Genomic DNA, 26,514 nt, shown 5'->3' on the forward strand with positions numbered 1-26,514 from the left:
TGCAACTCACTTTACTATTCAATAAAAAAAATACATTAAAAAAAATCTCACAGTAAAATAGTAAAAATAATTAATTCTGGGTAGCATGAGTCTGCTTCTTGAAAACGTTTAGGGTAAGGCAATGCTTATTTCTAGTCTGTTGATTTAGGATTGTTGTTTAAAATATGACTGGTGTATCACAGCTGACATCTTCATATAATGTCTAGTCCTATTATTCTTTGCCAAGGCACTTGAATTGACAAACTTAGACACACCATTCAAATACTTTACATTGCTACAGAAACGACAGTGAAATACAAAACCTCTTAACAGAAAAAGGCAGCATTAACTCCTCCCAAGCTGAGACGAATAAAGCTTAAAATAACATCCACACAAATTCTGTACACGGTCTCTAAGATATATCATCCTTTTCCCTTGGTACCTGTCACATATCTGATGTAGGAAGTGCATGGGACGCCCACTCAGTTCATAGTGTGTCTCTCTCCTATATTCACACAGAACTGACAGAGAGAGGGAGGGAGAGAAGAAGGAATACAGTCGAAAAAAAGGAGAGAGGGAAACAGATTGCATGCTGAAGAGGGAGGTATCTGCTTTAGAGAGATGCTTGGTAACTATGGATGGGGAAAAATTGCATCTTTGACGTCAGGAGTAAAATGATTGGTCCCTCATCCGGATTCCCTCTCCTTTTGTTATTTGTGTACACAGAGATTTGCACTGGTCATACTTTCTGAGGAGTTCGTCGTCTCTACATACATTTTGGAGAGTCTTCAGTTCTGCTTCTCACCACTAACCCCTTCCCCCCTCTAATTCTGTGAGGGGAGGAGGATTTGTGACATCCTGCAGAATGATTGGGGCTGATGACTATTTCATGATTCTGGAATGGATATTGCTTTGGTGAGTTTGGAAAACGGAGTCCCAGCTGTTGCTGGCACTGGGAAGGATGGGAGCTCTGGTATGGCAATCAGCACTGCAAGCAGGAGGAATCTGCTCCAAATCCCCAGGGCACCATCTTGGCTGAACGATTACAGCCAAGAGAAAGACGACAGTGAGGATAGCTGCCAGCAGCGACCACAAACTCAACAGCACTATCAGCCACCAGGGACCAGCCAGGGAGGAGGAGAAGGTGGAGGAGTTGTGGGCAATCACTTGCAAAGCAGCAAGATGATCATGAGCCATCCTGGCACTAATAATAAGGATTTTGGTATTGATACAGTTATCCGAGTGGATGAAGAGGAACCCCATACACACCAAACTCACCCTGGAGAAGACGAGGACCCCCACTTTGACCTGGGTACCATGGACCATGAGAGCAACCAGAGGGTTATCATAAACATTGCTGGACTAAGGTTTGAAACACAACTGTCAACTCTCAACCAGTTTCCAGATACTTTACTGGGCGACCCTGAAAAGAGAATGAGGTTTTTTGACCCCCTCAGGAATGAATACTTTTTTGATCGTAATAGGCCCAGCTTTGATGGCATTCTTTATTTCTACCAGTCGGGGGGCAAGATCCGCCGGCCAGTCAATGTTTCCATAGATGTATTTGCAGATGAAATTCGTTTCTATGAGCTGGGGGAGGAAGCAATGGAGAGGTTCAGAGAAGATGAGGGTTTCCTCAAGGATGAGGAGAAGCCCCTTCCCCGAAATGAGTTCCAGCGTCAGGTGTGGTTGATTTTTGAGTACCCAGAGAGTTCAAGCTCTGCCAGAGGAATTGCCATAGTATCTGTACTAGTAATACTTATTTCCATTATCACCTTCTGCTTGGAGACCCTTCCAGAGTTTAGAGATGAAAACGAGCTTCCTCCGGCACTGTCCAAGGTTCTGAACAACACCCAGCAGCCTGTTCCACTGAGTGGCCTCACAGATCCCTTCTTCATTATTGAGACTACCTGTGTCATCTGGTTCACATTTGAACTACTTGTCAGATTTTTTGCCTGTCCAAGCAAAGCTGACTTTTCTAAGAATATCATGAACATTATTGACATTGTAGCCATTATTCCCTATTTTATCACTTTAGGGACCGAACTGGCTGAGCAGCAAACTAACAATGGGCAACAAGCTATGTCTTTGGCCATTCTCAGGGTCATTCGCTTGGTAAGAGTTTTTAGAATATTTAAATTGTCCAGACACTCTAAAGGACTCCAGATACTGGGACAAACATTGAAAGCTAGTATGAGGGAATTAGGATTGTTGATATTTTTCCTATTTATTGGAGTGATACTCTTTTCAAGTGCAGTGTATTTTGCTGAAGCTGATGACCCAGAGTCTCATTTTTCTAGCATTCCGGATGCTTTCTGGTGGGCTGTAGTAACTATGACTACAGTGGGCTATGGAGACATGAGGCCTGTGACAGTTGGGGGTAAAATTGTTGGTTCCTTGTGTGCCATCGCTGGTGTGCTTACTATTGCTTTGCCAGTTCCTGTCATTGTTTCCAACTTTAACTACTTTTATCACCGAGAAACAGACCATGATGAACAGGTGATCCTCAAGGAGGAGCCAAGCAGTGGGCAGGGCAGCTGTGCAGGTGACCTTAAGAGAAGCCCAAGCAAGTCCTCCTTCAATAAGTCTGTGGTGCACCTGGAGAACCTTGAAGGCATCAATAATGGCACTAGTACTTTAGAAAAAAGCAATCTTAAAGCAAAGAGCAATGTGGATCTAAGAAAATCTCTGTATGCTCTGTGCTTGGATACCAACAGAGAAACAGATCTGTAGAATAAGCACTACAGAAGTGTAAAATGGCCAACAAAATTTAACAAACAGATTCTATATTTCACAAAGAGAATTTCAAACTCTTTGACAGTTACACTGTATTTTCTGTTGATACACTTTTTCGTAAGTTTTACAGTATTGGAAATCTTGCATATATTTTATAACAGAGAAATGTTAATGTCAATATTTTTTTATCTCCATTGGAATAAAGTTTATTTTTGAAAGCTGGGTATAAAATGGAAGTTGTTCCAGGAGGAAGAGGAGGAGAACTAAACATTGAGACATTTGTTAAACAAAGATATTTGGGATAAATAAATAAAGCATTGCTCTATTCATCCGATCCATGCAAATTAAATTAGGTTAATTAACTTTTTTTTCATTTTTGTATTGCTACATATTTATAATACTTTTCTGTAAAATGTTTCCACACAAAGATAAAAAAAAAATATAGAAAATTACATCTGTGGACAAAGTAATGATAAAAAAAACGTAATGTGCAGTGAATTTGGTGCTCTTCAATCAAGCAGGAAACATTTTTATTTCGTAGAAATTAATGTATACTTATTTGTATATATGTGAGCCTTAATTTATTAACACCTATAGATATATTGATTTAAATATTTTATTAAAGCTCAATTTAATACTCTTTTAGAACCCAAAGAGAAAATTATTACAGCTTATCAACTTTGTCTCTCTCTCTCTCTAGAAATGGCATCCAGATGTAATTTATACTTAGACACTATGATAAGAAAACTGATTTTTATAAAGTAATAAGAAACTCCTTCCACGTTTATAGCAAATAACCAAACGTTTCAACAGAACAGATGTAGCAATTTTACTTAGCCCTGTTTACAGTCAGGTTTTTTTTAAAATTTTTAAAAACGTTTAGCATTTTTTCATGGTGTGACAACATTTTTTAAATCTTTTGTGCTATATAAGGAGCAAGACAAAATCATTTTCCATTAGACTTTCTTAAACTCCTTTTGTGGATAATGTGAATAAAAATCCGATCAGACTTTTAAGATTTTCTGCCTACTTTTACAAATCTTAGCTGGTCGATCTGCTTGGAGATTTAATGCCAGGATTTTAAAGAAATATGTAAAAGAGAAAGACTAAAAATGGAATTAATGATCTACAGTAAATCCAAGAGTGCAATTTTTCCTACATTTCATCAAAGCACGTGGAACGCCCTTAAAGGATATTTTATGTCTTCAGTATACAGCTTCAAACCAAGCACATCCACATATGTGAGGCCTGGTGCACAGGACAACCAGACTCTACACAAAGGTATGCCTTTAAAATGTAGTGTTATACTCTTACTGCATTATGAATCAATGTGAGAGCTGTGTATGAACTGAATAAGCATGATGCATGACTATACGATTGATGGTGCAATTGTTAATCAGTACAGACATACCCACCTTAATATTAGGAGTAATTCAGTAGTATTCTGCTCATTCTTCCGATTGGGGCAGGAAGGGGTTGGTTGGTCATAGGAGTAAAGTAGTCAATCCAAAACAGTGGAGTAAATCATCGCTGATTAGAAGCCATGCCACAGCCAGATGGGGGAATGAGACAGAATTTAAAGATACTAATTTGCTCAAAAAATAATACATAGAAACCAAGGTCTTGCAACAACTTGTAGGGGCTAGCTTTTTCCTGTAGACTCTCTGCTTGAGATGTCCCCATGTCTGATGGTGGAAGTGCGTTGACTGAAACATGCTATCCTTAATGATCTGTCTACCAAATGTCCAGTTTCACCCAACCTGGATGAGATAATTTCCAACATTGTCGTTAAATGGTAAACAGAAGCATTAAAACCACAGTAAATCCGGGCGCTAACTTAGGTTCCAATGCATTCATTACCATAACATGGCATTTATCATAAACAACATGTAAATAAGTTGGTAATTTTTTTTATTTAAATATTTACTTAAATATGTAATATATATTAAATATAATTGAAAAAAAAAATGAAATATTTCATGTATGAATGTATTCGCTGAAAAAAACATGGTCACCTTGACATATGCAGTGAGGTAGATACAATTTATATTTGTTGCTAGGGATAAATGCAGTCACAATGATATAAAGACAAGCAGAGAATTTTTCCAATTTGACTATTTTGGCCTACAATTTTTAATTGCCTGGTTAATTCCCAACAATTGACAGTTTGGAGAATAACCTTTAAAGTATTTGTTGACTCCTCTGTGTACACAGGCCTGGTTTAAACAAAGTAAAGGGTGTTTGCATAGAGTTCAGTATGCAAAGAAATCCATCCCAATATTGTTTTACCATCCCAATATTGTTTTACCATATTGCATCCATACAACAGCTATACAATAAGAGCTTTGTTTAAATAAAATCCCTTTTATTACCACAATCAGATGCTAGATTTCTATGCTTACTAGGCTGCTAGTGAGGTAGCATGTGTGGGGGGAGGCTGGTTGTGAGGATGAGTGATGGAACTTCAGTGAGAAATATATGCACAGCATGTATTCTGCACAGCCTTCAGGTCCCTGGTCACCACCAGGTCTTTGGACTCAGGACTAATAATAACAATTATGTATTTTAGACCCTCTTTTTTTTGGAGGGGACACTTGTGGATCTAGCCTAATCAGAATCCCCCATCCACCTGTAGCAGTGGCTAATTTGTTTTATTTATTATTATTCTCTCACTCTCTCTCTATATATATGTATATTTATATTACAGAAACTAACACACAGTAGTTGGTAGAAATCAAATACCTTGATTTAAAATGATCATTTCAAACTGTGCTGCTCAATAATTCTGATCAATAAATATTGCCAGTATGGGGTAATAAGGGCAGAAATAGCACTCTGAAATGATACCTCTTATAAAGAACTTGAATAAAGACATCAAATTTAAGAATTAAACACATCTTTTTATACCGTTGAACCAAAAGTAAAAAAACAACATTTGAAGTTATGGGCAATTAGGGAAACCAATCCTTCTTTTTTTTTTTGGATAATCTTTTTTATTGAGGTGATGTCAAAGGTATATACAGTACAGCATAATAAAGATCATAATAACAATCGAGTTATCAGACTATGCCTATTACCTAACATATCAGGTATAAGTGCAGGAAGTAATACTTTAACAATATGGATATGGTAACATTAAGGTTGTATGATATACAGTAAAACATTGTAGAGGTGGCTATCCCCTTACGTTCCCCTTTGTCATTGTCCCGCTGTCGTGAAGTTTTTTAAACCTAGTGTCGGTCATTATGCTAGTATCTTTATTCATTTCAGTCTGGTTTGGGTGTTGTGTCACAAGGAAATAGAGTGAAAGATTAAAAGGGAAAGGTGGGGAAGATAAGGGTGTAGGGGTGTAGAGGTGCCCCCTCCTCCACGTTAACCTCTTCTCCATGTGAGCGCTACGCGGGCAGGTCTTGTGTTACCCATTCGCTTGTGGGTTCACGCATTTGAGTGTATTCACTGAAAGGTTCGTGTCTGTGGGCATATGTCAGAATCATGGTAGGTGATTATTAGTCTGGTCGCCCTATATTGTGGTTATGGATCTATTTGCGAGATCCCATATATAATTACATGCGAGTTATCTTATGTCTGTGGTATGCGGTCCGACGGTGAGATTCATCCCGCCTGAGGGTGCGCCCCGAGTCCGGCCCTGAGCTGGATCGGTTGTGAGGTTGCTCCCCCCTTCCCCATCCCTCAGGGGGTCCGCCACCATCTTCCATTCATTCTCTAGATTGGTACAAGAACCACGGCTCCCAAATCTCCGTGTGCCTGGTCGATCGCCCCGTGAGGGATGCCTGCAGAGCTTCCGCTGCCTGTATAGAAACCAATCCTTCTTGACTCCATAATGGCAGTACATTAACATAATTCATATTGGTCTTGGATAGAAGCAGAGTCCTTCCAGGCTTTCCAACTGCTCCTAAAGTAGACCTCTAGCTTTTACGTGTCGATAGTTTCTATCTTGTCACTTTCTACTAGGAGAATGGTTGATATAGTCATAAAGCAACTGGAGGCACACAGGTTTTTTTAACTGAACATAATACTTAACACCAATCACATTTTCAGACTAAAAACATTTTTTGATTCGACTGTAGTGTACTGCTCAATATACTGAAAAACAAAGAGTTGAACATATTTACATACTATTCATATGTGTCCATTAGACTTCTGCTTATGACTTGAATTGTCCACATCTCTGGAGGAAAGTTCTCCTCTCCTGGAGAGATCCGTGGCTTTTGGCTTCACTCAATCTGCATTAGACTCCACCTGGCCTGTTTTATAACATAACTTTGGGGGGAGATTTATCAAAGGGTTGCATCCTGACAAGTGGTGCAAAATACTCACAATGGGGCAATGACCATAGAAACCAGTTTAACCAGTTGGCACATTAGTTTTGTTGGTCATTCCTCCCTTTTTCATTCTTGCACCCATTATCAAGATCTGACACTTTGATAAATCTGTTTCCCATATCTAGATACCACCTAGTTTATTTTCTGTCCCTGAGAAAGGAGGATATTTCCTGACCAATAACCCATGGACATGTTCAGCTGTTCAAATGTATTTCTAGTACTATAGCCCCTATTTTTTAAAGTGTACAGGAACACCTGTTGCATTGATTATAATTAGCAATGCATTATATGCTTTATTGCGACAAAGACGGAGTAAAGTCGTCAATAAACAATTAACCACATTGTGCTACTTCATTTCCAGATGACTATAAATTGGCTTTTTTCAAACATCGCAAAAGCTCTGGTATTCCCTGAATGCTAAGTAAACATAGGTTAAACCTAGTCTGGATGATGGACGACATGACATTGATTTATATAACTGCATGCCACAATGTGGTTAGGCTTGAAATCCAATACATCCAATAAAATAGTAAGAGTATACTTAGCTGCTTAAAATTCAGGCCAGCTTTTTTTCCATAGGAATAGATGTACTATAGGACATGCTTTACGCAGTAGAACATTATCCTAAAAGAGTGAATATTTGCTTGGTATCTCCCATCTTTAATATTTACAATTTTTAAAGAAAGTGTGATCAGCACAGGCATTGTGATTCATTATGTATGTCATACCTGCTTAAACCTAGTATTTAAAAAAAATTTCAAGTCTCAGCTTAAATGATGACTATATTTAGAGACTCATGAAGCAGCCTGAATTGTAAAAATCTGATCTTTCTAAAAATTCAGTAGTGATTACTTCCATATTGTGAGTGGTAATTTGCTCAGTTGTGTGATGAAAGTATACTTTCTGTTTAATTAAAGGGGGCTTTAGATTAAAGCTCCAGTGATAGAAGTTCTATGTCACTTGACAGCAGCACAAAGTGATTGTGCATTTTATAATACTGCCTTGGGGGTTATTTTTGTTTTTCCTGTAAAAGTGCAGTTCTGTCACTGCAGCACAATGCATCACCATTAAACTCTTCAAAGGTAATTCAGTTTTTGTTCCAATTTGACAATCTCCTTCTAAAACTGTAAATGTGCTTTGAATTCTCTGAATTACTGATAATTCAAATATGAAATAACCGCCCCAAAGTTATGATGAATTAAAGGAGCACTATAGGATCAGCAACACAAAGGTGCATGCCTGACCCTACAATGCTAAAATCATCATTTGGGTGGCTCCCTCCCTCTTAAAATGTATGAAAACTCACCTTATTTCCACTGCTTTGCGGGTCCACTGACGCTGGCCCTGCCCCCGATTTGCCTCATTTGCTGACATCATCAGAATTGATGATCTCAGCCAATCCAATGCTTATCTATAGGAAAAGCATACAATAACTGTAGTTGCTGGTGACTATAGTGTCCCTTTAAATGATTACATTTGAGTAATCAAAAGCTCTGTAAGGTGTGTGAAGTCACACATAAGTGGCCTGGAAGTCTTGCTCCTATGTAAACTAACTGACTTCAGCCATATGGCCTCTGCCTTTTAATTGATGAGTGGATTTTTTTGATATGTTAATGATCATTAGCTTTCAAGAAAATAAAAAAAAACATGGCATGGCTTGTTTTCCAGTATCATATCCAAAAGAAAGAAACATTAATATTTACCCACAGAATAATAATTGAGCCTCATTTCTGTTATATTTGGAATGTGACCAGCACAATCTTCTAATCAAGCTCAAATATTATTTGCATAACTTAACCATATGGGAAGGGATTGGGATGTCCGCTATATTGGTTCCCAAGTAAGAAGTGTGACATATCTATGGAATGGAGAAATGGTAACCAATTCAAAGAGGCAATTATTATTTCTGTGGCAAGTACATAAGAGGAGATAGAACCAAACATTTTAATTTGGATTGATATTGGTCTGGAACACAAAGGGGGGGGGGGGGTCACTTATAGTTACTATAGGTACGCCTTGTCTCCACCTCTGGGTGAGGCTTGATAATCCACAGGGTCTATCTCTAATGATACTAAAGTGTGCATTGTACTTGCTTGAGGGGTCAGAATCTAATTCTAAGTGACCATCTTTCTTACCAGAGACCCCCTGGACAGAAGTTTTAGTTTGAAAACTTGAGCAAGTGATAAGGAATTCTGTTATTTTATCCCTTTTGTTTTTATCTGTTGTTGGTGTAACTAATGTGATTGAATATCAATAAACAAGTAAAAAAGGCGCTTACATTATAATAATAGTGACCTTATTGCACAAAAAGCAGCACCTTTATGTGTATTAGCTCATAAAACACAAAATAGAATACAAACAGAAAAAATAAGTGTACTAAAAATATTTTTTTATAAAGTGCAGATTTCCTCACAATATCAATAAAGTGAAAATAGTGAAAAAAATAATTCCACTCTTTGAAAAGTGCAATGTGCATATATGTTCAAAGTGCTTGATGCAAAAGTCTAGTGCACAAAAATCCCATGGAATACACTTACTTTAATCACATATTTGAAGTGACTCTGAGTTGCAAATAATTGTACATAAAAGAGAATACAATACAAAAACATATATAGTGAAGTATTGTTTTAGTAAAACAAAATTTAAAGTGTATTTAGAATGCTCACTCACAAGTGGAGAGCAGATGAGCCTGCTCTACTTCAGATAGCTCCAAATATAGAAATATCCACTGCCGCCAATAAGGTAAAACGATTTATTTCCACAATTGTAAAACAGCACAACTTTAAAATCACTGGGTATTCGTGAAGACTTTCCATTCCTGAGTTCATGCAGCCGCTGGCTGAAACCAAACAGTCTGTGCACGCTCGAGTTTGGCAGTGTCCACTGAATACTTCCGGGAGGCGGGACGTGCGTGATGATGTCACGTAGAGAGTCAGATGACGCGTTTCGCAGAGGGATCGGCTTCTTCAGATCCGATCTGTGTTGCTTGTCTTGGCTTCTTAAAATTACGTGGGACACAATATGTAAAAGAAAGACAAATATAGTGTAATACTGCAAATGTGACAACTGAGAAAATGTAAAACATAAATGTGATGGCGCACCCTGTACCCAGCTGCTTCCTAGCTGGATCCAGGAAACCTAAAGCGCTTCTGCCCCAGTTGCCGAAGCTTGACTGGGATCCTTCTGGGGCTCTTCCACCCGACTAGGCTGCAGCTCTCCTTCCAGGCAGGGATCGCCTATTCTTCTGCAGCTCTGCTTACAGTGATTGCTATTGCCTTTACAAAAACACTTGCAGCTCTCAGGTCTAGCTGTCTTGATTTATCCCAGGGCTAAAGTAATCATGTAGCTAGCCAACAGGTCAGTAGACCCTGTCACTGGGATCCCTATAAATTTATTTTAACTCGGGACTAGCCCATATGTTCATTACACTTAGATTGCTGTGACAACTTCAATAAACTACAAATAACCAAATCATAGCAGACAACATACAGCAACTTATTATAACACAATTCCATATTCATAAGGGGGTGGGGAAGACAATGATTAACATTAAATATCTCTCCTGTGTGCTGAATTAGCAATATGCAAATCAACCGGAATCTGGAAATGAAAAAGCCTTGCTATTCAGGTAGTTCATATAGCTGTTGCTACCAACAGAGGGTGCTATACAGGCCCCATAGCCAAATCTACCAAGCTGGTAGCAAGCATCAGCAGGAGATTCAACAATTAACAATAAATACATAATACACATACAATACACAGACCCTGCACCTACAATGGGCACAGGGTGACTTAACCCCTTAAGGACACATGACATGTGTGACATGTCATGATTCCCTTTTATTCCAGAAGTTTGGTCCTTAAGGGTTTAAACATAGGAGTCATCCAGGGATCTAATTGAAGTGTTCATCTTATGTTCACAGTGGCGGTGACTACCGTCACAATACATAGATACTCACGTGTTAACTAAAGCCAAAATGAGTATTAAAGGAACATTCCAAGTATCAAAATGGTTACAGTGCACCAGTGGTTATGGTGCCAAGAGTTATCTGGCATTTCCCCTATGTGCATAGTCAAATCATTTAGGAATGGTTTGACTTCTTACTAGGAGTCAACCTAACACCACTTCCACTCTCCATTACAGCATTTAGAGAGCCAAAAATCACTGCAGGGTTTAGCTCAAGAGTGCTAACAGAAGCTCCTAAGCAGGAGCATCCATATCTCCTCTAAAACGATTTGTGGTGCTTGGAGTGTTCCTTTAAGGTGAAAAACCATCGTGGTGCTTAGAGTGTTCCTTTAAGGTGAAAAACCACTTCAGCATCTGGATTCATTCAGATGTGGATCCAAAAAGAAGTTTAATTAAACCACCATATTTATCTGTAATATAGATCCTGGACTTTGCTCTGTTACCAGATTGTGAATGTATTGAACTATTGCGTAATTTGATTATGTTTTAGGTGTATTTTTCACATGAGAGAAGGAAAATTTAAAAGATAAGCTGGTAATAATTTATATCATATAACTGAGTTCATAATCATTAATTTTTGCTTATTTAGTTTTTTCTTTTTTCTTATTGAGTGAGGGGATACACAGTGATTCTTCACATCACTGTAAGCAGTACTGTATATGATAGATAATGCATAATAGATATATATGATATACATACAACACAATAGAGATACAGAGACAACAGCACACAGCTTCTCCTTATAATCAGTGTGATACATGTCCTGTATGCATGTCATACAAGACGCAAGATCAATAGAATAGAGCAGATCAGAGGATCACTGTCCTTCATTAGATCGATATTTAAGAAGAAAGTTATGTGAACATTTCGGTGTTGTAACCATGCCTGTGAAATCGAGCCCTTAGGTGTGAAAAGCAGGGAATAGGTGCAAATTGCGGGCAGATGTGTTTAACAGTACAAGTCATACTGCAGTAGCATAAAGAATATCAGTTCTGTAATGAGGTACTATGCACGTAAAAAGTGTTCTCATATAAACACGCTTCATTTTCTTTGTCTGCACAGACAGAACCCTATAAATATATTTGCCCAGTAGTATTTTCACCACATGAAAGAGGCATGTGAGCCACTTAATATAGTCCTTAGTAACATTTCTAGGCATACACTCCCAACAGCTTCAGCCACCAGTGGGAAAGCCACCCTCCAAGGTAGCAAACTGTAGGGTGGGTTTAATAGTGTAAATTTTGTGTGTGTGTGTCAGTATGTCTGCCAGTGTGTGTATCTGTGAATGTCTCAGTATATGTCTATATGCCAGTATGTCTGTCAGTGTATGTGTTAGTATGTCTGCCTGTGTGTGTGCGTGTGTGTGTGTGTGTGTCAGTATGCCTGTAAATTTATGTCAATCTGTCTTAGTATATGTGTGTGTCAATATCTCTGTCAGTGTATGTGTCAGCGTGTCAGTATGCCTATGTGTGTGTCTGTGAATGTGTGCCAATATGTCTGTCAGTATATGTGTGTGTGTCAGCATGACTGTTAGTGTCTGTGTCTGTGTGTGTCCATATGTATGTCACTGTGTGCATGTCTGTATCAGTATGGCTCTCTGTGTCAGTATGTCTGTGTGTGTGTATGTCAGTGTGTCAGTATGTCTGTCAGTTTATATGGCTATGTACGTATGTATATCAGTGTATATCAGTGTTTGTGTGTCAGTTTGTCTGTCTCTATGTGTCTGTATATCTATGTGTGTATCTATATATTGTCATTGTGTGTATCTGTGTGTGCGTGTCAGTTTGTCTGTCTCTATGTGTCTGTGTATCTATGTGTGTATCTATATGTTGTCATTGTGTGTATCTGTGTGTGCGTGTCATTGTGTATATATGTGTGTGTATCTGTATGAAGTCTGTGTGTGTATCTGTGTATCTGCAAGTGTGTCAGGTGTGTATATGTGTGTGTAACTGCATGTGTGTCAATCTTTGTGTATGTCAGGATGTGTATTGGTGTGTCTGTATGTGTGTCAGTGTGTATCTGCATGTTGTCTTTGTGTGTTTTGGTGTATCTGTAGGTTGTCCGTATGTGTGTCTGTGTATCTGAATGTGTGTCAGGTTGTGTATCTATGTGTCAGGTTGTGTATTTGTGTGTCAGTGTGTGTGTATCTGTGTGTCTGCATGTGTTTCAGTGTGTGTATATCTATGTGTGTGTGTTTGTGTGTATATATGTGCATACATCTCAACATTCACACGCTAACACTACACACAAATACACCCCTGCATTCAAGCTTCAGCACTACATACAAATACACGTCTGTGTTAAACACCAACATTATATGTATACACACCCCTGCATTCAAAAACCAACACTACATATAAATACATGCTTACATTCAAACGCCAACACCACATACAAACAATTCCATACAAAGACCTGTTTACATTAAAACACACAAAAACTGCTTAGTGCTAAATACAAACCTGCAAACATGGGTAAATGGTAGAGCCCCAGCTGTCAAGGCGTTGCTGGAGTTGTACGTCAGATGTGGATCTACCTTTTAAACATCCTTGCAATAGGGAGGCCCCAAAAAATATTCTTGCACCTCTCTAGTTTAGGTTGCCACTGTGTTAAGGAAGATAACGTGATTGCACGCCTGGGGAGGGTGTACAGGGTCCAGGGGGCCGAAGCAAATGCTTTGCCCAGGGTCCAATCAATATTAAAGACGGCCCTGGTTGTCTGGCTTGTTTTTTGCATGATTTCCCCCTTTTCTACACAACCCATAAGTAACATTGTAGGATAATGCAATGTAGGCAGGCACAAAAGGCATCACAATACAAGTTAAGATGTGCAACAGCTTTAAACAAGGATTCTGGGAAACAGCATGCAAATGAGAAGTGGAAAATCCTTCAGTAGATAAATCAAATGCACATAAATATTTAAGCCATTGTATACTGTAACATTACCTTCTGCTATAAAATAGGCTTTATGTTTATACCTAATCTTAACTGCAATGTAAGAATGATCTAAAATATGATTTAGGTTGTTGTTATGACAAGGGATTTACAAAAAAAACTACTTAGTATTCTGTTTTCTTCTTATGTTGCAGTTCTGATTAGTTATACATATATAACTTTAATGTGTTTTCTTACTTCCCAGAGAGAGGTTAAAAGAGAGAGAGAAAGAGAGAGAGAGAGAGAGAGAGAGAGAGAACATATGCGTGTAAAAAAAAAAAAATTGTTTAGTTTAAGAATATTTGTTTATAGTTATATGAATACATCTTTAAGGTGGAACCATTAGTCCCTTGGACTTGTTTGTATTATTTTTATGTATCCTCTATATTCAACAATATTTAACAATTTGTGAAGTCTGAAAAATAAAATTAGAGGGGCACTCTAAGCACCATAAGAACCGTTGTTATAGCCTGGTGCCATCCCACTCTCCTATTGGCAATTTGACCATTGTTTCATTTCTGCAGGTGCCGCTATTCACAGATATTGCTAAAACAAAGAATCCTGCTACCACATTAGTGACCCAGAAGTCCTGCAGATTCTATCTATATAAAAAGCTCAAAAGTGAAAGAACTGTTTTTATCAGAATTATCTGATACAAGAACACTTATTGTGAAATATTAGGGGATTCTGATTATTATTATTATCATTATTACTGGTATTTATATAGCGCCAGTATATTCCGTAGCGCTTTACAATGTTATCAAAGGGGGAGATTTAACAATAACAATAAATAACAATAAATGAGACAATTACAAAACCTTACAGGAGCAATAGGTTGCAGAGGACCCTGCTCAAACGAGCTTACAGTCTATAGGAGGTGGGGAGTAAAACACAACAGGACAGGAGGTAGCAATCAAACAAGGTGGAGTGAAGCAGAGCTGGAGGAGAGAGTAGAGTGCTGCCCTTTAGCAGAGAGCAAAGGACAGGTATGTGAGGAAGAGGTTACACTGGGAGATCATATTATTATTATTATTATTGCCATTTATATAGCGCCAACAGATTCCTTAGCGCTTTACAATATTATGAGAGGGGATTTAACTATAAATAGGACAATTACAAATAAACTTACAGGAACAATAGGTTTAAGAGGACCCTGCTCAATCGAGCTTACATTCTATAGGAGGTGGGGTGTAAAACACATTAGGACAGGAAGCATAAGCTTTCCTAAAGAGATGGGTTTTGAGCAATTTTTTAAATGATTGAAGACTAGGGGAGAGCTTGATGGTCGTAGGCAGGCTATTCCAAAGGAAAATAAGCCACCCGCGAGAAGTCCTGCAAGCGTGAGTTGGCCGTATGGGTGCATGGATACCTGCGGATCAGTGAAGAGATATAAGAGGGGCTAGAATTGGTCAGTGCTTTATAGGTGTGAGTTAGTACCTTGAACTGACTTCTGTAGGATACATGAAGCCAATGTAAGGACTGACAGAGGGGTGAGGTGTGAGAGGAGCGACAGGAGAGAAAAACATTCTAGCTGCAACATTCATTACAGACTGTAACGGGGCAATACAACTTGTGGGAAGACCTATGAGGAGAGAGTTACAATAATCCATGCACGAGATTACTAGAGCATGGACAAGCTCCTTAGTAGCATCTTGCAAAAAAAAGGGGTGGATGTGGGCTATGTTTTTAAGGTGGAATCTACAGGATTTGGTAACAGACTGGATGTGAGGCCAGAATCAAGTATAACGCCAAGACAGCGCGCTTGCAAGGATGAACTGATGTGGGTACCACTAACTTGAAGGGAGAGTGAAGGAGGAGGATCAGTATTAGGAGAAGGAAAGACAAGGAGTTCAGTTTTAGCGTTTTAACTTTAGAGATCTAACTTTTTACTGGGAGTGATTGCAAAGCTTTAGTAAAGCATTTACTTTATTGCATTAAATGGGACATACTTGAAAATGAAAAATCTCAATATATCCTTACTGGTAAAAATGTTATATGAATTTATATGACTCCTTCCTTTTTATGATATATTTGTAGTGGTCAGATACATACTAGCAGTCATATTTTTACACACAATCTTCCTTTTTTTTTTTTTTTTTTTTTTAAATTTTTTATTTTTGCAGTGCAATGAGTTGGTACAAACAGTCTTGAGGTGCCCCGACAGCATTCCTCAGGCATTTCCCTCGCTAAACATGCGGGGTTTTGATTGACAGGCACAATTTTATAATAATATAATAAAGTAGGCAAAAGTAGTTAAAGCATACTTAAAGTGTAGTAATAACACGAGTTGTACAAGCTTATATTGCTGGTAGGTTACACAGGCTATTGCAGTGAAGCATGGTTACAGTAGTGGTTTAAGTTATGCTTAGAGGCGACCCATCATAGGGAGCTAGATGCTTATGACCGAGCTTAGAGAGGAGACTCATGTCTTAATGATTAAACCCTGCAGGTAAGTAGCCTCGGTGTGTGAATTCTAGGCTTATATAGGTGGATAAGCTTCCCAGGTAAGCCTATAAACGAGATGTATCTGTTTTCTGGTATACAGGCTCAAACATGCTCAATCTTAAACTCAGACACATAAGTAGAAAAAAAAAAAAAAGAGAAGAAAAATCGTTACCTAAGAGGCTGACTAGGCAGTATATCTGAGTGACATTCTGACTCTTGCATCTCACTATGCGCTTAACGAATATAATAACATCAATCTTAAAGTCTATACATGCAAATGCGATACAATTAACAGTGCGATTCTGCAGTGATAAAATTAAACCTCTAGCGTTCTAAGCTTGGCTGATAGAAGGTTAATATAAACTAGATAAGATATTCAATGGTTGGCAAAAAGCAGTCATCAGCACATGAGTTCAAACTGGCATGCAGCGGTCACCGTCACCGGTACTTGCGTCTGGGCCCGTGGGTTAGCGTATGCGGGTCAGAGGAGAGATTGCGGGGAATCACCCTTCATCCTATTCCTTCTGTGGGAATGTGGCTGAGGTTCTCCGGTTGGTCCTGAGGAGGTGCTGCCGCTCTGGCGGGGGCGGGGGTGTCCCTCCAGCCCCAGGCTGGTGTGTAGGCCTGCGTCTTCTGGCCTGAGACTCGGTAGCCTTCCTTGCCCGAGTGTCTCCCCCTCGTGGGGGTGGCGGAAGGTCTGTAGGTTGATTGCCGCTTATATTTCCGCCCATTTGGCCGACGCCTGCGGGTCGGGGCCCGTTTTGCCTTCAGCCCGGGTGGGCTGGGATAGGTGAGTATCAGCTTTTGGTCCGGTGTTATGCCCGAGGGAGTTCCCCTCTCGCCCGGCTGCCCATCGCTCCTCTTTCTTGGGGTCAAGGGATCTGGTCGATTTGCCATGGCGCTCTGTGCGCGGTGCTGGAGCTTCACCCAGAAATCTCGGAATAGTTTATCCAGACGCTGCATGAGGTCTGTGCCGCAGTCGGAGCTCTGCTCAGGTGCTGTAAGCTGAGTTTGCTGCAGCCGTGAATACTCCGCCGCCGCCATTTTCGATGGGCCTTGTGTCGCCGGCCCTGATGCCCCCACGTTGTGCATAGGTTCATTCTGGGCTCGCGGCGGGGACCGGGATATCCCCCACCGGTCCCAGGGGGGGGGGGGGTAGGAGGATTGAGCGTCGAGGTGGTCGTGGTACAGGTAGGAGGAAAGGGAAGCGGCCGTCTCCCCTCTGCCAGCCATTCCGTAGGCCTCGGTCACCGCAACTTGGGGTCTCGGGTGGGTAGGTCGTCGATTAGGGTGTCCAGAGGTGCACCTCGAGAATCCCCGTTCAATTGTGCCCCTTTAGAGTGGATCAGTGCCAGGTTTACGGGTTTTTTTCCCCGAAATCAGGCAGATATTGCAGGAGCTGGGTTTTGGCACGTCCACCCTGCTTGGCAGCTAGGCTCCGCCCCACAATCTTCCTTTTTAACCACAAGCCTGACATAAGGAATAAATAGTCTTGGCCTCTATCATTATAATTTACATTTCATTAAAAGGACACTATAGTCACCCAGGTCACTTCATCTCAATGAAGTTGTCTGGTTGCAGTGTCCCTATTCTTTGAACTCTGCAATGTACATCATTGCAGTTTTTTCGTATAAACTGCAATTTGTATTCCTAATGCTATAGTGTTTCTTTAAGAGTTTTAATAGGACAGTGCTGGTTGCTAACAAGCTAACCAATGTAGTCCATGAGAGGTCCAAGCTTAAAGGGAAACTCCAGTGCCAGGAAAACGATCAGTTTTCCTGGCACTGGAGGGTCCCTCTCCCTCCCACCCCCCCATCCCCAGTTACTGAAGGGGTGAAAACCCCTTCAGTCACTTACCTGAGGCAGCGGCAAAGTCCCTCATCGCTGTCTCCTTCTCCGCACCGCTATCGGAGTATCGGACCCTTGTGTGACTGTGGGATTAGCTGAGGTTCATGTAGTCAGTTGATGTTCCACAGTGTGTGTGGTGTTTTGATAAGGCTTTGGTGTGTGAATCTACTGTTGTAATGATAAACAGTGTTGGAAATAAACTTTAGAAAAAAATAGTAACAGCTGTAGGTTTCATAGGGGCTCAGGTCTCGTCTGGTTTCTCTCCCTCATCAGACGTGCGGGGCGTCCGTCTAGTCGTTGTCCGGGTTTGCTTGTCGGTGGGGTCATTAGGTGCCTCCGAGTGCATGCTTAGTCCCAGTGTTTGGAGGAAAGCTGCTGCGTCGGTTGTGGAGGTGAGTCTTAGGATCCTACCATCCGCTGTTGTGGCCGTGAGAGCTCTCGGCAATAGCCAATGGTATTCCACTCCGGCTGCCCGTAGGTGGCTTGTGATTGCGCCTAGTGATTTCCGCCATTGCAGGGTATTCCTGGAAAGGTCTTGCAAAAATGTCAGTTTGGATGATTCAAAGTCCATGGGGGTTTTGCCTTTCACGGCTGCCAGAAGCCGGTTCCTGTCTGACACGGTGTGGCAGCGTACTATTATGTCGTGCGTGGCTTCACTAGGGGCCTGTCTGGATTTGTTGATCCTGTAGCAGCCGTCGAGCTGGAGTTTCTTAGCTTGTGATTGTGGAAGGATCGTTTCTACCAGTCGTCGTATATAGTGCGGCAGTTCCGCCTGGCTGATTGAATCCGGGACACCTCGGACCTTGATGTTAGGGAGTCTATTGCGGTCTACGGAAATGTCGACCCGCTGTGTCAGGGAGGTATGCGAGTGCTGTAGGATGTTGATTTTGTCTCGCAGGTCTCGTACCTCTCGTTGGAGCTCCAGAACTGTGTTTTCTGTGGCTTGTGTGTGAGCCTCCACCGCCTTAACATCGGTGCGGACTGTGTCTATGTCGGCCGCCGACATTTATCGCAGTTCCCTTAAGAGGTTGGCGATGTCTTGTTTTGTGGCAGGGGCCTGTGGATCTTCTTCCGACAGTGCCTCTAGGAAGGTTGTAGGGGTTTCAGCGTCACCGGGTATGTGAGCATTGGTTGCAGGTTTAGCTCTTTGCGCGCCCGTGTCTGGTGGGACCGCCATCTTGGGTGCCATTGGGAGTTGTAGCAACTCCCCTATATCTTGGGTAGTCCCTGCTGAGGCCAGCCTGAGCTTTCTGGGTTCTGCGCCCCATGTTGTCTGTGCGTTGTGCAGTGTAGTCAGGTAGCCAGGGGGAGCTGTAGAGCTCTTCCAGTTCAGCCTCCAAGTCCCGTGCAGATGACCGCGTGGTCTTGTACCACTGATAGGCCCTGGACTTGCGGAGAGCTTTCCCGTTCGATTTCGGGTAGAGAAAAGGCATGGGCTTGTAGCTCACCCCCTCCTGGATCTGGTGAGTGCTGTCCGGTGCTCCGTAGGCCATGGGATATCCCACGATTTACTGTTTATTGCGGTCGGTACTCGGACCTCTCGGCAGTTGCGTCCGACCCCGTTAGGCACTAAGCCCCGCCCCCAGAAAAATATATTTTAATACACTTTTACTAACTGTGTTTCACATGCCACAATAAGACTGTACATTGTTGGAGAAACAACTCACAGTAGGACAAAAAAAATCAGATGGACCTACGCAAATTCACCAGAATACATCAGCATCGCTAGAATTAATAAAAGAAAAACTGCTTTCAGAGACAAATGATGTTTTTTAATGGATATACGTAAATATGATTTATCTTTATAATTAAATAGGCACAACAATAAAATCTTCCATTTATTTAATATAATACATGTCCTACTTTAAGTGAATTACACATAGTGAAGGGCAAACATAATTTCCTCTGCCTGCATACTGTAAATCAGATCTAATTGCAAATTACGAAAAACATTGCACATGGTTTATTGTATAATTGTAGAATTTCCTTTGAAAATAGTTTCATGTGTTTTTGTCTGGATGTTTAACAAAGCTTTGGTTATAATGAAAGAAAATGGCAGACGGTTCTCTGTCACTAATCCCAGCAATAGTGTAAACACATTTCTAAATCACTGCCTTTGGCATGTTGTGGGGGATGTGTTAAATGGCAGAAGGGCTTCCACAGCATGTTTATTGCAGCCTAAAATGAAGCAGAACACGAAGCAGGCAGAGATTTTCATTATTTAGCAAAGGTTGAAATGCAATGTTCAGTGACAGATGTTAGCTCTGATGTTGGCCTCTAACCCAGGAAACAAGTGGAGCAAAGAAGGCTTGGTTTATCTTTAGATGGAGTGTTGTATATATTAGCTAATTTAATACCTTCGAGACGATAATAAGAATGTTGCCATCAATTGTATTCCCAGGGATCTCTGAGAGCATATTTTGTTGCATCTGTAATTAAAGCACACCCCATCTGTATAAACGTCGTAGTTAGCAATGTTATTTTGTTGTTTGCCATTCTGTGTTTTCTAAGTCATCAAATGATTTCTGTCTTTGCTGTCCAGTCTTACCAAGCCTCACAAATGTAAGCTTAAGAGGGAAAGTTACCAGAACCCACCTGATACTTTTCTCTTATATTACTTGAGATTGCACCCTATACAATATATAGGGCTTTAATTGTCATTAACTGCTTTCCACCACGCCATAGTTTTTTGGGTTAATATCAGATGGTAATAAGTAGCGACAGGTTGAAAACCAGTCAGACGCAATTTGCTAAGTAGAGGACAGGGATTTCATAAAGAATAATGTGAGCCATTAGCCTATTAACTATTGGCTTTTGGTAGCCGCAACCAGTAACTGCCTCTTTCTACTTTTATGAATTTTGTAGTTACTAAACATCCGCTACAATCTAAAAGAAGTGATAGGCACAGTAACATGAAGTGGCTGGTTGCTAAAAAGTAGCTACAATTGACTAACCATTCATTGTTCCCTGAGATGGGACTTGAACTTTTCCAGTATCCTGAGCCTGAAGCCCTAGGGGACTTGTTCCCTGAATGCAGCTTACAATGTAGGAGGGTCCCCAGTCAACGTTATTGCAAGTGCTTTTATATATATAATCTCACACTCTCGGACAACCACTAAGGGAAACCACGACAGGGCAATGAGGAAAAGTAAAACTGAGTTTAAATAAGCCAATTACAAATTTGATTGGCCGAAATCGGCCTTTGACCCCAGAACGTGCGTGCGCGTCTCCCGCGTAACGTCACACGTAAGCCAATGTCGTCATTAACATGGGTGGACATGTGGTTATAATAAGGCGTGGATCAGCAGCGGCCGGCATCCATTAACATGTTGCAGAAGTCAGTCATACAGGCGCACGGCCGCTGAGCCTCCGCTGAGCCTTCGCTGAGCCTCCGCTGAGGAGGAATATGTTCAACTGTGTGAGTCAAATTCAGGAGAGCAGTGGCTAGTTATGCATGAACAGAAACAAAAGTGATGTAACTCCTAAATGACAGTGGATTGAGCAGTGAAACTTAAGGAGCATGAGTTACACACTAAAACTGCTTCATCAAGCTAAAGTTGTTTGGTGACTATAGTGTCTCTTTAATAAACATATTAATTAATTAAAGATATTATAAAAAAAATATTTTAATTTCTCTCTAGTACTCTGTCATATTTTGACAGCAGGCAAACAAACCAGACATAGATTTTTTTCTATAGCTCTAGGTTGGCGTCCCAGTCACTGCCAATTATAATATTGAACTCTTCCCAACCTGCTGCAAATAAACTGGTGTAACTGGAGCAAAACTGGTGTCCATAATAAAAAGGCTGATAGTAAAAAAAACAAAAAAACACCTTAGCACGAAGAAGAATTTTTAGCAAAAATAGATATAATTTCCTGGGGTTAATACCATTATGTGTTTAGAAATGTGATAAATGTATTCCTGGAAGTCCAACTCATCTGATCACAAATACATACATGTCTGTTAGTCCACCAATCATAGAGAACTGTGAAATTTATTGGTGCATGATAAAAAAATTATAATAATAATATGACAGTGTAAATATGGGTGACAAAATGTAGAGACAACCATGCTCTTTGTAGAAAGAATTGGGGAACACTTAAAGCTTTTCAAAATAGAAATTTAAAAAAACACTTTGTACCTTTACATTATCAGCTTAAAAACTTGGACTTTACACTTTTACAGGTGAAATATATATGAAAAATATTTACCAACATGAAAAGCCAAAACACATTATTGTTAAAGATCCAGTTTTCCAGAGTACTATACAAATGTTTAAGATCGTAAGATCGATAGTACTCTGCTGATCCTGAAACCGAGCATTCATAGCTGTTATACTGGAAGCTCGCTCCAATATATCTCTAAGGACTGAGCTGGTTTCTTCCAGAACCTGTGATGTCAAAGAAGGCAGTGCAAATAGTGTTTTGACTGCATTCCTGTGATACAAACTATACTGGATTTTTTTTTTTTGGGAAGGGTGGAAGGGATGCTCTGTACCAGGATACAAAAAAAAATATAGGTTTAGCGTCACTTTAGTGGTATTGTAATCATTGCTAAAATAGCATTAAAAAGAATATGTGCGGTTCCTTGAATATTTCAACAGCGAGAACATTTTACGTGCTCATAATATGCTTTTATGACATTCTAGACAATGAATGTGAAACTAATTGGGAAAATGATGCACATACTCCTACATGATTTTGTTTTGATCAAGCACGTTAAGCTATCCAGACACAGAACGACAAAATGTTTAGCGCTAACAGTGAAATTGCAGATCGAATGCATCACTAACATTTTCAAAGCTGTCCATCACAACCAATTTTTAAGCAAATTATTTAGATGCAAGAAACATAGTAAACCAGTCCTCTAGTCAATAAACGTGTTTCCACGTTTCCAGATTCATGTAAAAAAAATCCATTTACTTCTTAGCTACGTTAATTTTATTAAATTCATCATTAAGAAATACTGCTTCATTTTGCAAAATGTATGTCAGTATCTCTAGAGACTAGGCAGCACATTAGTGTACACAGGAATCTAATTTGCTTTTGTTGTAGTGCGCGCTGCACAGAAGGATGGAATATTTGTTAATCCTCTTTTTTTTCGCATTCAATTGTTAAAACATTTATTCTTCTAAATGAGCTGGTAGAGCTTTTTGCATGGTCTCCCAGGGCAACTGAGTTAAATAGAGAAGACCTATTTTCATCGTGCTTGCTAATATGGAAATCCATTCATTTTTTTCTTATTATGGTGGCATATCCAGTACCAATATTTTATTGTTCATAGACATGGTAATAACATATATCCATATATTCTGCAATATTAAATATTGATGCATATTGATGCAATTTAATTGTATGGAGTAGAAATATTTATTTTGAAGTTCAAGTAAGCATCCTATCCCTCACACTGTTCTAATGTTTAAATAATTAACCCTAATGTTAACACATTTTTACAGCAAATTAACACACGCCAAATAAATAGTATAATAACAAGTGCTTCATAGTACTGTGTCCACAATCAAAATGTTAGCAGTGGATTGCCTATTACATAGAATGTTAACCTCCTAAAGGAACACTCCTGGGTGATTACAGCCCCAATTATTTCATATCAATGAAGTCACTGGAATCTGCATTACTTACTGTTTTGAATGGTTTAATCCTGCTGTACTTGTTAATCTACTTACAGGAATAGAAGTCATCCATTTGTCAAAGGGCAATGGGATATGCAACTAAAGTCCATATTGGATTAGTTGCATATTGGATTAGTTGCTTACACTGGATATGCAACTACAGGCATTTTGGATTCAATTTTTGTTTAAGAGCAAGTGAGAGTCTTTGACCGGAAACCTGGTCAGTTGCCCATCAGTAGATGCCCCACAGTCATGAACATCATTTCATGCAAATAAATAATATGAATGGGAAAAGCAGAGATAGACATTCTTATATGTTTCCATGAATTATATATTGGTCACTGCAGTCCTGAGTACATAGCACTGGCATGACATGATTCACTAACACAGACCAATTCTCTTATAGAATGTTACAGTAGGCCAAGGGATAACTGAAGGCTTAGTGAGAAAGAGGGGGATATTAGGTTCCTGGGAAATAAATGACTTTCACATGTGTTTTATTTGTTGTTATTTTATGCATTGGCTAGTTATAAAATACATTTGTAGGTTAAGTTATTCAAAGTCCAGCTAGAAACGAGATACATGTTTACTTTGAATATGCCAAATTGAAACCATTCTTCTGATAAATTTAGCTAGATCAATGTCCACCAATGACCCTATATAATTCAAAGGTTAAACATATTGATAGGTTCTATGATCAATTAAAGTAGGGAAGAACATGAGTGAAATTAGTAATGATGAGTTCCTCGCAAGTACACATTTATGTAAATGGAACATAAACTTCACACTACAGCTGAATGAACAGTTAATATGGATTCTCAGCTACCCTCACCTTAAACTTGACTCAGTGAACATAGTCCCTTTAATGTATAATAGCCCCAGCCTACTCCATAAGTGTTCTGCATAATGTCTCAATGTCCCAGTTGTCTCTTGGAATATCAGAGAGACATATTGGTTGTGAAAGCAACTGGAATTATTTACATAACATTTGATGATGCCAGACTCAATTAGGAGGAGAACCTCTACTTTTCTCTTGTTACTTGGTTCCGAGCTAAATGATGTTTGTTGAAGTGGAAGATGTAACACTTTGTTAGTTAAGCTGTGATAAACATTTATTGGGCATTAAGAGTCCCCCAACAATGCAAAATGTCCACTTTCAGCTCCATCTTGGTGCTTGATGTTACAGGCAGAAAGGAAATTGATCGGGACATCATATCCTTGCATGCATTGTCTATAGTAGAATAGATCTTGTTAGTGGAAGAGAAATCTGTGCTTCAAAGCATACAGATCGCTCACCCCTCCTGCCAGAGTGTTGGGAATTGGACTATCCTTAAAGGCATGTTATTAAGTTAGAACTGTTGGGACCAACACAAACATGTTAGAGTAGCTAACCATGAGAATTAGAGTGAACCAAAAGGAACTATAATGTTCTTTAAAATACATTTACTATTTTTCTGCTTTGTTGAGACTAAAGACTTTAATGCATTTTTAAAGTTATTTTTAAGAGCTATATTTATCTCTTAAGCTGTACAAACTCTCACAAGAATTTTTAAGAGGAGAGCTGTCTAATACACGTCACAATCTCTATGCACCAAAGCTTTCACATGTCAAATTTGTTTAGGAAAACATCAGGCAAACAAACCAGACATTGTATACCTAATGTAAAATAACTTGATTTGGGCTAAGCTGTAACTACACTTACTCACTATAGCAGGCATGTACTATTCAGCAACATAAATTGTGTACTAATTAACTGGTGTATTTTTCTTTTGTGTGCTTTATCAGTCAGAAATGTAAATAATATGATCTTATCTATTTGCATTCCTTTACCGGATTAACAATACATAGATAAGAATAATATTAATTATGATTCACACTTTAATCAACACATATTAATTTTCCTGTTTCATGTATTGTAATGTTTTATTACTAATTTACAGAACAATAAATTAGTGATTACATTAGTCTATTTTAGTGATTAATTAAAAAATTAATCTGTTATCTTTTCAAGAGCTCCTTTTTATGAGAGTATCTATAAGTGAGGTGTAATTGGATTGTAATATGGAACCTTAGTAGATAAGGCATTCAAATCCCTAATGGACAAAACCACAGGATAGAGAAAAGTCATCCATTTGTCATAGGGCGATGGGTCCACCGTCCATTACATTTTGACAATGATCTAAATTACATACAGTCTTCAATTTTGAAATTACTGCAGTGACTCATTCTTCAACATTAAATGTATATAACAAAATGTATCTTTCAAGACACCTGCATTTGTCATAGCATCAAAAGTGTCTCCACATATACAGAAAAGCAGTACTGAGTACAGTTACAGTAGCCAATTTACTTTGAGCAATTCCCTGTGCCTCTTTTAAACACTGGGAACTCACTGAAAAAGCATGAGTGACCAATTTTGTGTCTCAACTCAGAGTTAAAGAACCATGGCATTACATAAAAAAAACTGCCTACTCACAGTAAGATTACATTTATTTTAGTTTGTCTGTAGTTTATAGTAAATAGTCAGGGTGGTTTTCACACTTAATTTATCATGTAAGTAAAAGGGGAGTGCCTTTGACTTTCATTGTTCCTCTTCTGTACATAAATTACATTTTATTAAGACACACTACCTC

The 26,514-nt window shown here is 39.4% G+C and overlaps 1 protein-coding gene across 3 annotated transcripts in view; it reads left to right on the forward strand.

Moving 5' to 3' along the window:
• The first annotated feature begins 545 nt into the window (after nucleotides 1–545).
• LOC134602679 (potassium voltage-gated channel subfamily A member 1-like) overlaps nucleotides 546–26,514 on the forward strand; it is a 134,571-nt gene continuing 108,602 nt past the window's right edge. Inside the window, exons 1-2 of one of the 3 annotated variants that reach the window (XM_063447809.1) lie at nucleotides 546–3,068; nucleotides 3,932–3,996. In XM_063447809.1, the coding sequence (XP_063303879.1) occupies nucleotides 880–2,712 (1,833 nt within the window). In that variant the 5' untranslated portion in view covers nucleotides 546–879 and the 3' untranslated portion in view covers nucleotides 2,713–3,068; nucleotides 3,932–3,996. Of the gene's footprint in view, nucleotides 3,997–26,514 lie in introns of those variants that run through there. The other 2 variants (XM_063447810.1, XM_063447808.1) reach the window with 2 other exon arrangements.

The sequence above is a fragment of the Pelobates fuscus genome, chromosome 3 (assembly GCF_036172605.1).
Source record: "Pelobates fuscus isolate aPelFus1 chromosome 3, aPelFus1.pri, whole genome shotgun sequence".
NCBI lineage: Eukaryota > Metazoa > Chordata > Amphibia > Anura > Pelobatidae > Pelobates > Pelobates fuscus.